Source organism: Camelus ferus, chromosome 3, assembly GCF_009834535.1.
Source record: "Camelus ferus isolate YT-003-E chromosome 3, BCGSAC_Cfer_1.0, whole genome shotgun sequence".
NCBI classification, from domain to species: Eukaryota; Metazoa; Chordata; class Mammalia; order Artiodactyla; family Camelidae; genus Camelus; species Camelus ferus.
In genome coordinates, this window is record NC_045698.1 from 51,261,171 (window position 1) to 51,277,440 (window position 16,270).

The 16,270-nt window shown below is 42.7% G+C and overlaps 2 protein-coding genes across 15 annotated transcripts in view; one reads left to right on the forward strand and one right to left on the reverse strand.

The window, feature by feature from the left end:
• PDE8B (phosphodiesterase 8B) overlaps positions 1 to 16,270 on the forward strand; it is a 287,039-nt gene that overhangs the window by 247,963 nt on the left and 22,806 nt on the right. For all 12 annotated transcript variants that reach the window (XR_004317842.1, XR_004317839.1, XM_032474681.1 and 9 more), the window contains one exon: positions 13,959 to 14,001. Coding sequence is in view for 10 of the 12 variants with exons in the window: in XM_032474681.1 (XP_032330572.1) it covers positions 13,959 to 14,001 (43 nt within the window). In the remaining 2 variants the exon portion in view is untranslated. The remainder of the gene's footprint in view (positions 1 to 13,958; positions 14,002 to 16,270) is intronic.
• Positions 10,855 to 16,270, reverse strand: part of WDR41 (WD repeat domain 41) — a 67,198-nt gene continuing 61,782 nt past the window's right edge. For all 3 annotated transcript variants that reach the window (XR_004317854.1, XR_001366285.2, XR_004317850.1), the window contains one exon: positions 10,855 to 12,391. The gene's annotated coding sequence lies outside the window, so the exon portion shown is untranslated. The remainder of the gene's footprint in view (positions 12,392 to 16,270) is intronic.

Sequence of the window (16,270 nt, forward strand, 5' to 3'; positions counted from 1 at the left end):
AAGGAAACAGGCACAGGCTTCCAGTGTTCCTGCCTTCCTTTCCCCAGACGATGCCACACAGAACAGGGTCCCTTGCAGAGCAGCAGACTGCAGTAATGTGTGTGCAGTATTTTCACCTGCGTCCTCAAGGTCCAAGGTTTTTATTGAAACCTGGTCTCATGGGCACAAGAACCAGCCACAAATATCAAAATTCCCATCTCCCAGAAGGAAAGCAGGGGTCAGTACCTCAAATGGGCTAAACAGTCTTACCATTGTAGGGAACATTCCAGAAGTCAAGTTTGCAGACACCAGGCACTGGCCAACCCTGAACACAGACTCCTCTGAAGAGTGAAACCTCAGGCCTGCTCTCTAAACTCTTTCCTGTACTACGTGTTCTCATTTCATTCAGTTAGAAATACTTTCCTGTTTCCCTTCTGAGTCCTTCCTTGATCCGTGGGCTACTTAGACGTGTGTTTTTTAGTGTCCAAGTATTTGAGGATTTTACAGATACCTTTCTGTTGCTGGTTTTTAATTTATCTCCATGTGGTCAGAGAACATACTTTGTGTGATTTGAATTCATTTAAATTTTTTGCAACTTGTTTTTATGGTCAGATTAAGGTCCATCTTAGTCAACATTTCAAGTTCATTTGAAAGAATGTGTATTCTTTTGTTGTTGGGCAGTGTTCTACAAATGCCAGTTAGATCAAAGTGGTGACTGCATTCTTCATATCTTCTGTGTTTTTACTAATTTTTTCTAGTTCTCACAAGTGCTGAGAGAACAATGTTAAGATTCTTAACTGTGTGGGCTTGTCTCCTCCTTTTAATCCTTACCAGTTTACTACTTTGTTACTTTTTGCAGGACTTCTTTTAGATTATTTGGACAATTTTTAAAATGCTGTTTTATTTATCTATTGGCTTTTTATTAAAACTCTGCATTTTTAAAAGAAAATTATTGAAATACAGTCAGTTACAATGTCAATTTCTGGTGTACAGCATAATGTCCTAGGCATGCATATATACACATATATTCATTTTCGTATTCTTTTTCACTAAAGGTTATTACAAGATATTAAATACAGTTCCCTGAGCTATACAGAAGAAATTTGTTTTTTTATCTATTTTTATATATAATGGTTAACCTTTGCAAATCTCAAGCTCCCAAATTTATCCTTTCCCACCCTCTTTCCCCTGGTAACCATAAAATTGTTTACTATGTCTGTGAGTCTGTTTCTGTTTTGTAGATGAGTTCATTAGTGTACTTTTTTTCTTTTTTTATTTTAGTTTCCACATATAAGTTATATCATATGGTATTTTTCTTTATCTTTCTGGCTTACTCACTGAGAATAATGATCTCCAGGGCCATCCATGTTGCTGCAAATGGCATTAGTTTAATCTTTTTTATGACTGAGTAGTATTCCATTGTATAAATATACTACAACTTCTTTATCCAGTCATCTATCAGTGGACATTAGGTTGCTTCCATGTCTTGGCTGTTGTATATAGTGCTGCTGTGACCATTGAGGTGCATTATCTTTTTGAATTAGAGTTCCCTCTGGATATATGCCCAGGAGGGGAATTTTTGGTCTATTTTTAGTTTTTTGAGGACTCTCCATATTGTTTTCCATAATGGCTGAACCAAACTACATTCCCACCAGCATTGTAGGAGGGCTGCCTTTTCTCCACAGACTCTCCAGCATTTATCGTTCAGATTTTTTAATGATGGCCATTCTGACTGATGTGAGGTGATACCTTATTGTAGTTTTGATCTGCATTTCTCTGATAATTAGCAATATTGAGCATTTTTCATGTGTCTATTGGTCATTTGTATGTCTTCATTGGAGAATTAGTTGTTTAGGTCTTCTGCCCATTTTTGGATTGAGTTGTTTGTTTTTTGGAGTTTTGTTATTAAGTTGTATGAGCTGTTGATATATTCTGGAAATTAAACCTTTGTCAGTTGCATCACTTGCAAATATTTTTTCCCATTCTGAAGGTTATTTTGTTTTGCTTATGGTTTCCTTTGCTGTACAAAAGCTTATAAGTTTAATTAGGTCCCATTTGTTTATTTTTGCTCTTATTTCTGTTGCCTGGGTAGACTGTCCTAGGAGAACGTTGCTAAGATTTATGTCAGAGAATGTTTTGCCTATGTTATCTTCTAGGAGATGTATTGTGTCTTGTCTTATATTTAAGTCTTTAAGCCATTTTGAGTTTATTTTTTCGATGGTGTGAAGGAGTGTTCTAACTTCATTGATTTACACGCTGCTGTCCAGTTTTCTGAACCACCCGCTGAAGAAACTGTCTTTACTCCATCGTATATTCTTGCCTTCTTTGTTGAAGATTGACTGTAGGTCTGTGGGTTTATTTCTGGGTTCTCTTCTGTTCCATTGATCCATATGTCTGTTTTTATGCCAGTACCATGCTGTTTTGATGACTGTAGCTCTGTAGTGTTGTCTGAAGTCTGGGAGGGTTATTCCTCCAGCTTTGTTCTTTTTCTTCAGTATTGCTTTAGCAATTCTGGGTCTTTTGTGATTCCATATAAACTTTAGGATTATTTGTTCTAGTTTTGTGACCTTCGCATTTTTTTAATAGTTGCTCTAGGAGTTTTCATATACATCCTTAACTTCACACAGACAACTTGAGCTAATATTGTATCATTCATGTGAAACATAGAAACCTGGCAACTGTAAGGTCCACTTACCACTCTCCTTCCTATATTTTTCATATGTATTACATCTATATACATTATAAACCCCACAAGACAATGTTATGATTTTGCCTTAAACACATATGTTTTAAAGAAATTAAGAGAAACTTTTCTGAAATATTTGCCATTTCTGAGCACGGAAGATTGATGAGAAGGCTGCACGCACAGTAGCTCTGCCCTCACGCTGCCCCTTTCCAGCCCTGTGCGCTTGGGCACATCCCCGCACACTCGGCCTGAGCCCCTCCCTTGGGACAGGTCAGTAGGAGTCTGAACGGCCTGCAGGCTGCAGGCTGAACCAGACTGCTGTCTCTCCCACATACACCTCCACTCCACGGTCTCTAATTCTTGAGAAATGGCTTTTTTCTAATGTGGACTTTTAGTTCCTGGGGGCAAAGCAGTTTCCTCCCCAGGAAACTTGCAGAATAGTTGCCACGTATGTGATGACTTAGATGCTGCGCTGCTGCCCCTGACGGGCCTCCAGGCCCCTCTCCTGACACATCTCTCGGGAGGGTGCGGAACAGGCCCCGGCACTTGTGCCACGTTGCCTTCTGTCCTGAAGCAGACCCGCCTGCAGTGTCACGGAGGGTAGGTTCCTCTCCTGAGGGAGCCTGAGGGCCCTAGGGCATGAGTGCTGCGGTGAGAACCTTCCGGTGATGAGGGCTGCACACAAACAGCCCCAGGCAGAGAGGGCCAGGTTGGACAGGTGGACCAGCCTAAATGATCGCAAATAAATTGTTACCTGGACAGGACCAAAACTTTAACAAAAAGTATTTAAATTTTAAATCTGTTTAGGTTTCCAGCTGCTCTGAGACAGGAATTTCAGACAGGCTTTTCTGGTATGTTTTCAGCATTAATAGTACCAAGTCTGTAAGCCGGCAAGCTAGGACAGAGGAAATAGAACTCCATTTCTTTGTTCAGAGTGAGACTATCTCAGGACTCTCTGATGCCCTCTGTTCCTGCCTCCCTTCCATCAGCCAGGCCACCCCAGAAAATTAAATCTGCCTGTAACATCCTCCTGCACTAGCTTGCCATCACAGAGCTCCACTCACAGCCATTACTGACTTGAAGGCAATGTTACAGCTACAGCCTTCCAGTAACGACGCTCTTGCTTGGGCTTGAGTGGGATTTTTACTGTTTGAAAGGGAAAAAACTGCCCATGCCACATGGGACTCGTATACTTCTAAAAAAAAAGAATAAGAATGCTGCTTGATTCATCCATCTTGTTTCCCTTTATTAGGGCAGAGGAGGGGTGTTTAATACTCCTCTGTGCCTTCATTCCTAAGGGAGCGTTTCCAGACCAAATTAAGTTAATGGTGTCATTTACTAGTATTTCTAAACAGGTGGCATCCACACTCAGACTTGCAGCCTCGGACCGGAAAAGGCAGGAACAGCCACGGGAGGCACAGGCAGCGCAGGGCTGTGCACAGGGCGCCTCTGAGAATTTGGTGGCAGTAATGGCTGCTGGGAGCCGTGTCTCACACCGCTGGGCACGGACCCATCCATCTGACATATGAGGAAGCCAGCTTAGTGGGGGCCGGGCCTGCCAGGGCCACCCGGCTGCTGGCCGGTCACTCTGCAGCCTCTCCAGCCGATGCAGCGCTGCCCTCCTCCGTGGTGTCAGCCAGGCTGAGTGGCAGCTCACTCCTCTGAAATCGGGGGTGTGTCTGGCTCTGCTTCCACTCTCTGTTAAAGGAAGCCCTCGGCTTCCCCAGAGGAAGGAAGGGGCCAGGGATAAGGAGCTCTAGGCCTCCTCCCCCACCTGCCCTTCCAACTGAAACAGCTCTGCTTTACCTGATTTATATTTTGTGAGTTAATTCAAAGAAAGCCTTTTGCAGGTAAACCTCTGTCCAGTGTGATCGGTGCCAGAGCTGAAGGTGACTGAGTCATCATCACTGTGCTACTTGCCTGCCCGTCCACACCCTGCCATGCTTCTCAGTCTCCCCCAGGAAACCTAATCTCCCCCCAGGCCTGACTCCTCCCCCCGGAAGCCAGGGCACTTGGGGGGCCGAGGATGCGCACGTCGCTTAGGGCCGTTTCCCATGCTTCGCTCCAGGACGTTGATTATTGCCATATCCGGGCACCACCTGACCTATTCATGTCTAACGTTTTTCTTTAGAAGGAGTCACTTTTAAAACTTTATATCACCACAGTAATTGCTGCCGTACAACGGAATACCGTAATTACTAGCCGTAACGGAAGGGAACAGTAAAACAGATATAAAAGAAAAAACCCTACTGTGTTGGTACATCTGGACAGATATTGCTGTTGGTTCAAAGTTCTGAGACTGAGCACCCTCTCCTTAGAAAGTGGTCAGTGTTTAAGGACTCACCAGCACCAGCCTGAGGCTTTCTCCTTGATAAACTCAGAGGGCTTGGAAAAACACTGAAGGGCAAATGACTTGAATATGTGATTCCAGGTTATTTAGCATCAAGTTTTGGAAGGCCCTCAACTTCCCTTTTAACCCCTCAGCATCACACCCTTTGTGAAATGCTGTCTTTGGCACTTCTGAACCAGTTTCCTGAGAATCTCTCTTGTTTTCTGTCATATCCCCAAGGCCTGGAACCTTGCCTGACACACAGTGTACGCACAACAAACACAGAATGAACAAAGTCATTGTGACGGTACTTGGTTTTTGCCCCTATCAGTAAGTCCCTTGAGAGCAGGGGTTAAGTCCTGACCATCTTTGCCTCACAGGTCCAGTAAGTATTCCTCGAGTTGAGTTAGAAGATGAGGTATCAATTAGAGATGCCCTTTTTCTCCTGGGGGTGATTGTTCACCAAATGTAAATGAAGATTCTAATGAACAGCATTTTCAGAGCCTCAGGACACAGTGACAAAGCTGTTTTATAATCCTGTCCTCTCATCATTACCAGTTTTTCCCCGTGCTGTCCCTGCCTCTATGCTAGCTTTCTCGGGGCCTGACTGAGTAAGCAGGGTCCTGCTGATGGCTTCTGTCTTTTGCTCACCTCGGTGCAAGCGAAGCCCTGGTGTCATCAAGCAGTTTAATGACTCTGTCGAGTGCTGGGGTAACAGGAGTGGGAACCTGTTAGGTCTTTGCAATTCCCGCATGCTCTGGACAGAATCTAGCAGGCATATGAGTTTACACAACAGAGTGTTTAGCAAAAGTGCCTTCAGTCATGGACAGTTCATTGAGAACAAGAAACTTTAAGAAAAATGAAGTTTCTTTCTGGGCCGATTTAATGTAAGTTTCTCTGTGTCGCTGAGCAGGGAGGGGACACAGGCTAGAGGGATGATGGCATCAAAGTAAGAAACACAAATGTGCTCCTTGTGTGTCTGCCTTAAAGGAAATGATTTCTGTAAACTAAAATCAGTCCTGAAATAGCAGGCAGTACTGCGTCCAGATTCTCAGCAGTCGGAGCCGGCGGAGGGGTCCAGCACTGTCCGGGCACCCTCTGTGGGCTCTGGGCCAGGGCTTCTCAAAGTCTGGCCCCTGGATCTGCAGCCTCAGCCTCACAGGGAACTTGTTGGAAATGCAGGTTCTCAGGCCCTGGCCTGGCCCTACTGAGACAGAAATGATGGGGGTGGAGCACAGCAGTGTGGTTTCTCAAGCCTTCCGGGTGATTCCATGTGAAGACCAGCCTGAGAGCCAGTGGGCGAGGCATTGTGCACACATTATTTCACTGGATCCCCATAGATCCTGAGGAGCAGGCCTTGGTCCCCATTTACCCATAAGGAAACTGAGACAGTGAAGCTCTAAGTGTACACAACTGAGATATCAAAAGATCTGCTGGCAAGCCTCTGTAAAGTTTCTCTTTGTGCAGTTGAATCAGTGTTTCTCAAACTGCAACGTGTGATCAAGTCACTCAGCGATTACATGTTAAAATGTAGATCCTGATTCAGAGTCTAGAGTGAGCCTGAGAGTCGGGAGAGTTAACACGCTCCGGGGGTCGCCAGTGCTGCTGGGGCGCAGGGCACGCTGAGCGGGGAGGCGTCAGGAGTCGCCCCGGCCTCACCGGGGACTTGTTAGAAATCCACGTTCTAGGCACACACCTCCCCCGCAGACCTGGTGAATCTGAAACTGGGTGTGGGGCCCAAAAACCGGTTTTAACAGGTTCTGGAGTGCTTGTGACTCATACTGAAGTTTGAGAATCACTGTCGTATTTCCGTATTAGCGAACTCAGTATTTGCCAGGTGTGAAGCCAACTAGTGCTTACACTGCAGGTATTTGAAAGCCACTGAAAGAGAAACTGGACACAAAGGAAAAAAGATAGAACACCTAAGCCTGAGTGGTAGCTTGCGTTAAGTGTTTTTCTGTGAGATGAGGATACAAAAGTGATTGTCACTGGACTACGTGATGGGAGCCCTCTGTAAAGGCTCTTTGCAAGCGCGTGTTGAATGTAAGGCCAGTGGGTGCTAGCACTGCGGTAGGAGCGATCCGGACCCGGGGACACCAGCGATACCTGAACTTGTTAGGTCTGGCACTGCACGAGACGGATGCTTAAATTTTTCCAAGAAAATATACCTAACAGCAGAGGAGATACTTATTTCTGCACTTGTCTCGTGTACAGCAAATTACCTGGGGGTCGGGGGGAGGGGAACCAACTTGAGATTTTCCTTTTTTATCTTGTGTAACCTTAAATATTCCTATGTATTTTCATTTATATCAAACCAATGTATGTTGCTTTGATATAAGTAACATTTTAAATTACCATCGAGATAAAAGGGGAGAAATGATGTTGTATGGAGTGTTCTAGGCTCGTAAAATTAACTGCAGTGAGGAGATCTGACACCAGGTATCAAGATCGGCATCCGAGCAGTTCCCTTCTGTCTCGGTGCCGCGGGGCTCTGAGAAGCCAGACTGAGGATACGTGAAAACAGTGGCAACAGTATGTCCATAGCGTTAGCAGTTTATGTGAAGGTAACCATTGAGGACCAGGACCCAGAGTGTTGCATGAGGAGTTTTCTTTCAGTGTTTGGGTTAACACTGGTGTTTGTTTGCTGTTTGGGAATTTTGAGAAGTGTATCTTTAAGTAGTTTTTGAAAATAGAGCAGTCAGAGAAGATCTTTGATCTATGCATCAGATACTTGTACCGTCCGGGGAAATACTCAGTGAAGTGTTTTCAGTGAAGAAAGATGATCAAAGAAATTCTGTATCACACCACTCCCACTGTCATTTTCATTACATGTAAATGAAGGGAGGGTCTCAAATGACTCAGCTCCCAAGATGAGGTCTCTCATCCAGCGTTCAGACTCCATTCATTACGTTTGGTTTTGTCCTGAAGTTGTTGATCAGCAGTGTTCAGTCTTCAGGATTGCTTACACTGACTATTTAAGAGAATAGTGCTTTTCTTCATTTTAACCAGATTTTTACCCCTTTTCATAATATTTGGGATTTGGGAACACAAAAACAACGAAACAATATTGTTTCAAATTTTCAAAGTTGAAAACTTTGATCAATGCTAGCACTCTTCTGCATAACCAAGAAATATTTCAGAGTCACTTATCATTCCATTACAAATGTTATGTACGGATTTGGACAATCCTTTTGTTTTCTAAAATACTACCTACCGATTTTTATTACTCCATTGATTACGATAAGAAACGTAACAAAGAATCTCTCTGAGGCGCGGGAACTGGTTTAGGGAGGAGGGTGCACACAGGTTATTTGATGGCCTTATTTCTCACCGTCACCCCAACCCTTTTGCCTGTCATTGATTTGGCACTAGGGGAGCACATGGATGTATTTTTTCAAGGAGTACTGTATTTGCTTTTTTAAAAAATACACACATTTTATGGAAAACTTCCTTATCAATATTCTACCATGAAACACTTTAGAGACATCAGTATTAAGTATAATCAACAAAGACCAATATGAGTCAAATCATTAATAACAGTGTTTTCACCACAAGCTATAAGGTGAAGAACCTGGTTAATCTCAGTCTCTTATGGACTCGTATTTATTGAACTTCTGTGTACAAGTATTGTGTTAGCACTCAGTTTGCAAAGGTAATCACGTGAGACATAACTCCTGCTAAAAGTAGAATTTAGAGTTGGGAAGGAGAACAGACATCAAGTAAGTAAAAAGTTCTGAACTGTAAAAAATGCAATAAAGGAAAAGTCCGTTGAGAACATGTGACACAAGGACTTAACCTCATGAGGGACTGGATGGGCAGGAAATGTCTGAGAAGGCTTCCCTGAGAAATCACCTCTCAGCTGAGATCTGGAGCACAGACAGGCAAAAGGAAGACAGTGGACTGGGAAGCTTTCTGGGCAGGAGTTACACATGAGGAGGCTCTGGGGTAGTGAAGACCATGGGGAAATGAGAGGGATGGCAGTGTGGCCTGCAGGCTGAGAGCCCAGGACTGAGCGGCAGGGGTCAGCAGTGCATCCGGAGAGCTGGCAGGGGCCGGGCCAGGCCACGCTGCGGAGCCTCAAAGCCAGGTTGTCAAGTGGGGATGACCCTAACCAATGGCAAATGTGATTTTAAGCAGGAGAATGACAGGATTAAATGTCCAGTTTTGCAAGATCACACTGGTTGAAAAGTTGAGAATGGGCTAGGTTGGGGTTGGGGGCGGTTACTGCCAAGTTCAGATGAGAGCTGATGGTAGCCTGTACTCTTGACAATGGAGAGAAGTGAAGTGGGTAATCCAGAGGTATGTAGAAGTGAGATTTTCCAGGATTTGATGATGGACTAGTCATGCAGATGAGAGAAGGGCGCATCGAGAATGACCCCCCAGGGTCACATCCCAGGGTATCTGGTGATTTTAATTGTGACTGATGCCTGGTATGACTTTGTCATTCAGTGATGACAAAAGGAGATCCAGACATTTCTACCAAATGCTGTTCACGTCCCCCCAAGGCGGTTCTGAAGTGAAGGTTAAGGAGGTGCCTGGTTACTTATTTGCTCGCTACCTTGTTGTTGTGCTGATCCTGGCCTTGACTCATTTTAATTGCTGGAAAGTCTCATGGTTTTTCTTTTCTTTTCTTTTTTTAAAGTTGATTTTAACATATCATAGTCAGAGGGATGTTTTCATATATTTATTTCTGAGTTTTTCTCCCATAAGATATATCCTGGTTTACATTCACTTGTAACTCTATAATTCAAAAAATTGATCAATGAAAGTATTAAAATCAATGTATTAAATAGTTACCTAGGTAAATCGTGTACTTCGAAAACTGCCAGCTGCCGTCTACATTTCTCAGTTGTGGTTTGCAGTGGAACATCATTCTCACGCCTGGGCTTGTGGCGGGGAGTCCCAGGGACCATGACATGGCACTCCACTTTGCTCAATTTCAGCCTGTTCTCAGTTTTTTTCTGTCTAATTTATTTACACAGATTTTAAAATTATGTTTCAGACTTCCAGTTTTTAGCCATCAATCTGTATTCTCAGTTGAACATAAAATCTTCCCAACATTTTATTATGAAATTTTTCAAACATATAAAAGAGTTAGACGAATTGTAATACATATGCACCAACCACCTTGGTCCTATAGTTAATATTTTGCTCAACCATCTGTCTGTCTATATATCTATGGATTCATCTATCCATCCCTCGATTCATCCATCAGTCCATCTTATTCTTGGATAGATTTCAAATTAAGTTGCAAACATCAGGACATTTCACCCCTGGTACTTTGGCATGCATATTACTAATTGGACTTTAATATTTGTTATCGGTTTCCATTTTTAGGTAAAAGTTACATATGGTAAAATGTACACTTAAGTATAACATCCTTGGGTTTGGCAAATGCATGTGCCTCTGGAACCCAGACCCCATTAAGACACCAAACTTTTCCATCTCAGACGCTCCCTCAGGCCCTTCCCAGCTATCCCTGCCTCCGGTCCTTCCTTCTCAGCCCCGGAGATTACTTCTCAGCTCTGACTTAACACCAGATTAGTTTTGCCTGTTCTAGAGCTGTACACAGTGTCTACTCTTGTGCTGGCTTCTTTCACTTATCATCCACGTTTTTAGATCCATCCATGTTGTATGTTATCAGTAATTTTCCCCCTTTTTATTTCTCAGTGGGTATTCCATTGTGTCAATTTACCATAGTTAATTTCTCTTGTTGATGGACTTCTGGGCTGTCTGGGTCTCCTCTGAACATTCTCAGGTGAATCTTTTTGTGACTATATGCTTTTATTTCTCTTGAGTAGACTCAGGAGCTGGGTCATAGGGTAGGCCTATGTTTAATTTTATAAGAAACTGCCAGACCTTTTTCATAGTGATTGTGCAATTTTATACACCCTCCAAGAACATTTGAGAATTCCAGTTGTTCCACATATTTGACAGAAGTTCTTTTTAGTTTTAGACATTCTGGTGGATGTGTAGAGAAGATATGTAGAGAAAATATCGTTTTTAAATGATTGTTTTTCTCTTAGAGAGTAATCAGATGATTCTGGAAACACACACACACACACACACACACACACACACACACACACACACACACACACACACCCCGTTGTGCTTTTTAGAGCCAGGCATAATCAGGTCTCTGTAAACAAAGCATTTAGCACAAGGACAGCAACATTTGTGGGAACCTATAGCATTTTAAATAATTGAAAGATTGGAATTACGAACTTTTTTTCCAAAAGCAGCTTGTAAGCTTCCAAGGCCTTTCCAAGGAATTCCAGCCTTGAGCTCTGGCAAGAGTGGTACTCACAGTGCAGAAACTTGGTGCTGAAGCCTGTGGGACACACGATAGCAGAATTCCTAGTCATTACTGTACACATTTCCATTACAAAAGGGAAAACAAAAACACTACACTCCAGAGAGACTGGCTGACACAGGACACTGAATTATGATTTCTTTGCTTTAGTGTGCATGTGACAAAACCGCTCAGATTCAGACCTTCCCCCAAATTACAAAAGAGGTGATATTCAAACAGATGCCTTTCACTGAACCAGGGGATATTGTCCTTAGGCCCCAGTTTAACAAGACTGGGACAGGGCTTCCCTCTGGGGCCTGACTGCAGAGACCACGTAACAAAGAGGAAATGGTTTCAGAGCTAGAGAAAGCCGGCTTTGAAACTGGGGTGTGCCACGTGCCAGCTGTGCCGTTCAGGCAAGCTTCTCAACCTCTTGAAACCTCAGCTTCTCCATCCATCAGAAGGAACAATGACCTTCCCTCCATTGCGAGGGTGTTGTCATGACTCGATTGCAGATGCAGAGTGGCCGTCTCTCACAGGCGGCTGCCCTGGTCACAGGACAAGCTGCTTCCTCCTCTCTTCCCCTCACGGTCCTCAGGCCCACGGGCCTCCCCTGGCTGCCCACCAGAGAGTGCCGAACTACAGAAGCACCCATTGTCTGTTTACTTCCTCAGTGTACTTGGCTGAGAATTATGAGGAAATGATTTTAGTGGAATCATTCATACCAAGTTATAAATGATAGGTGGGTTTACACATCCAAGAAGAAAATTCTAATTCTAAAAGAACTTTTTCGTTCAAGTGAGTCTTTGGTTATAAAAGGGAGGTATTTGGAAGAGAGACATAGATAACCTGAGACCAGATGCTTTCCATACAAATCGTGAAGCAAATCATGAATCAAGATCCTGGGCGCTGATGCCAACACAGCCCTGCAGAATCTCTGCTTGAAAAGCAGGGGATGGTCAGTCAGTTGGTCAGTGGAGGGTATTTCCAGTGTCTGCTGCCGTCCATAACAAAGAGCCCAGCAGAGGCAGATGAGCAACTCAGGGGTAGAGGGTTGGGAGTGTGTGGCGTATTCAGCTCAAGAACTGCTGAATGCAGCATCCTAAGAGGAGAGAGACAGAGCCACTTCAGCAGATGGACCTGGTACCTCTCCTCTCCCCTCCGCCTGTTCCCTCTTCTCCCCTCAGGGGCCAGTGCACATTTCCATCCCACAGGCAGGGTTGGACTGTGCATCTTCTGGACCTTGGGCTTCATCTGGTTCCATTAAGATTGAAAGCAAAGCCCATGCCGACCTCCTAGGAGCTTCACAGTTCAATCAGCTGGCCTGTGGAGGTCAATGAAAGACAAGAGAGGGATTTTCTGTGTAATCTGGGAGCCCAGGGGACTTTGTTCCTAAAGGAGAGATATACCGTGACTTAAAGAGAAAAGTTAGCATTTAAAGTTCACTTGCTTTTGAGCTAACCGACTGAGAAGCTGTGTTCATTTGATCAAAAATTCGTACTCCACTCAGTAGCTTTGTAGCAAACTGTCTTTACTTGTAAAGGAAAAACATAAAGCAGTTCACAGAAGAAATTAAAAAGCCCCGTAATTATGGGATAGATGAGTCACAGCCCTTCGTCACAGGTATTCCAAGACCTCACACAGGCTGGCCATATAAATGTTTGTTATTATGCAAAATGGACTGTGCAGAATCATTCATAGAAAACCCCTATTTTAACACTTCAGTTTTACATTTATATTTGAATGGTTCCATTAAGCTGGAACATTTACCTGTATCTGATATATAGGGAACTTCTGACTATTAGAGCTGATGTTACTAAACCAAACTAATCTTCCCTCATAAACAGTCCTACACTCTCACCTTTCTTGTTTTCCAGGTTAGTTTATCCCATTCATTCAGTGCCCACAAATGTGTGATGGTTTGAGAAACTGGAAGTAGGTGGATTTAGCGGCAAAGCCGCATGATTATAAGCATGATCGAGTTAGACGTGCCCAGCGACAGTCTCAGTCAGTTATAAACAGAAGAAATGCAGAACCCCAAGGAAAGCATATTCGTCACTTGTAGTGTTAATGACTTCACTCAGCAGTTGACAGATTTTTATGGGGCATTAGCACAAAAAGTTTTTGATAATGAGAAAGAACGAGGTGCTAAACTGAATCTCAAGTTCAGGCTTTGTGAAGAAACATTTAGGAACCTGACTGTAATTGAGGAGCCTTTGAAGAGCTTTTCAGAAAGGTTTTTAAAAATCCTAGGCTTAAATTCAGATTGCTTTTATATGACAGGAAAAATGTATAACATGTCTGAAATATAAACAGGTTACGTATTAGCCTGATAAAAATCTTATTCAAATCCTGTTTTTTGTCTTTCTGCATTTCTGCAGACTGTCAGAGTGAGGACAGCTGACTGGAGCTCTAGATTCTTGCTCTGAAAGTGCATCCCTTGGATATCTCCCTACTCTCAGGCTCAGTCATTCTGTAGTGTCTGACTGTAACAGAGCGTTTTTAGTATTATCACCTGGTGTACATCTTCCATCTGTTCATACTATCTGTGCAACTTCTTGCTTTCTGGAATTTTTCAGTTTTTAATGAAATTGTTTGGCTAGAAATGTAACTAATACCGTATTTGAAATCTCTTTCTCTTGCTTTACCAAACCTCTGAACAACTTTAGATTCACAAGATTCATCGTGATTCAGGAGACAATTCTCAGACAGGTGAGAGTACTTCAATTTTACTCTTACACACTCAGATGGAATTTGTGGGTTCAAGTCTATACATTACTTGGAGGAAATTTGGACTGACAGTCACCACCCCAGAACTTGGATTGCTGAAACCCAAGTGCTGATACTGAAAGGTTAGAGAGCCAGATTAAAAGCAGGATCCCCTTAAAAGTCTTGAATCTTCATTCATAGCAACCTTGTCTGCTGAATACCTTCCCCATCCTGGTTTCTTTTGCTGGCTAGAAACCGTGGAGAGCAGATAAACTCAAAATACACAGTGGCCCAGAAGTCCAGTGAACACGGGTTGTTAGACCATAGTCTTCCCTTTCTTTGAAGTAGTCAGTGACTCTATACAACGAGAAAATGGGGACGGGCCCTGGCCTGGGAGCCAGGAGCACCAAATCACCGTTTTAGCTGCCCTCACCCTCACCTCATACCTTGAGCATGACTCTGTCTGACTCTCGGTTTCCTCAGCCATAAAAGGAGGGGACTGGACCTAATGACTTCTACATTTGAAAGAGCTGGAATTCTTTGATCATTAGAGGGAAAAACCAGTCTGCCACCAAAGATTTAAAATTCTCCTTCCTGCACACACACCGCACATTCCCTCCCCCGCTGGCGGCTTTCCCAGCCACTGGGGCATGAAGTCAGACCCCGGGCTGCTTGTGTGGTCCCTTTCCTGGATTCTAGAATGGACCGTATTTTTGCCTACTCAGGAAGATTTCATTTGATCTTTCTGAGCCTCAGTTTCTTCATCTGTAAAATGAATTAACAATGCCTGTCTCTTTGTGGTTATGAGGATTAGAGGAGAAAATGTGTACAGTATCTAGCAGTACCTGGCATTTAACTGTTTCGTAGCCTCCTCCTTTTCTCCCTACTTTTTCTTTCTGTCTCTGTTTCATAGATGTTTTAGTTTATTTCTTTAACACAGCAAGAGTATTATTTTAACTAACTTACTGGGTGCCAAAAACTGTTAAAAGCATTTTCATATTCTTTATAGTGCCTGGCACTGCCTTGCACATAACCGTTCAGTAAATACAGAACGTTGACAAACTGAAACCACCCCATCTTGGAACACATAGTATGTTCCACTATTTATTAGCTCTTGGACGTTGCAACGCATAAAACCTCTCCAAGTTTAAATTTCCTCATCAGTAAAATGGGGATGGCGCTATGTAGCTTTCAGATTGTTGCAATGATTCTATAAGATAATTACTATATTTAAAATAAATAGTAAAGCACCATGTCTGGTGCATAGTAGGTGCTCAGCAAGCATCTGTTGAGAAAAATGAATAAATGAATTCTTTGATTTAAATGGCCTTTATTGAAGAAATAATTTCTCCGAATTTTTAGTCTTTTCTGTTGCTAAAAGATTTTAATTTTAGCTAAGAAAAAAATCAGAAAGAATAAGCATCTTTGAACAATTTCTAATGAATGACTTAGAATTCAACAATCCAGCCTGGGCTGTAGCCATAAAAGTAGACTCCTTAGTTTAGTTTTATTTAGAAACTACATTTTGAGGAATTCTTGTGCTCTTTAATCCTGAATTTAATCTTAAATCTTTAATAAGTTAGATTTAATTTGTTATTTGGTAAACAAACGGTAGCAGTGTATATGATTATCAAGTCCCTAACAGACAAAAAATCATGTGCAAATGACCACTATTAGTTTCTCAGGGTTTGAAAAAACTCATATCCAAAGCCAGGAAGATTACTAAGGCAGAGTCTGAAAGAAAACTAGGCAAAGGGATACTAAATATTTTAAGTTAGGTAATTTAAGACAAGGCTTTATGGCTGTATTCTTCAGACTAATTTTATAGTAGTCCTGCTTTTCACTTCATGCTGTATAAATATAATTCAGTTTAGTTACTGATTTAATCTTTTTAAAACTGAATCAGACATAAAGTGAAAACAGCAATAGAACAATAATATATGATCCCATGTGTGCCTAAAAAGAAGGTATATATGCAAATGTGTACATGTAATTAACAACAGGCAGCATGAACTACATATTTTCTATGTAGCAGGCAGTGTTCTAAGTGCTACCCATGAGTTAACTTACTTACATCTGACAACAGCCTATGAATGAGATGCTGTAACTGTCGCCGCCTCACAGATGTGGGTACTGAGACACAGCGGAGAAACAGTCCCAAGGTTTCACAGCTGTTAGCTGGCATCGTGGAGATCTGACTTTGGGCATTTTGACTCTGAAACGGGTTCTCTTTACTATGCTTTCTTGCACTTTTTTTTTTTTTTTCGGTGTC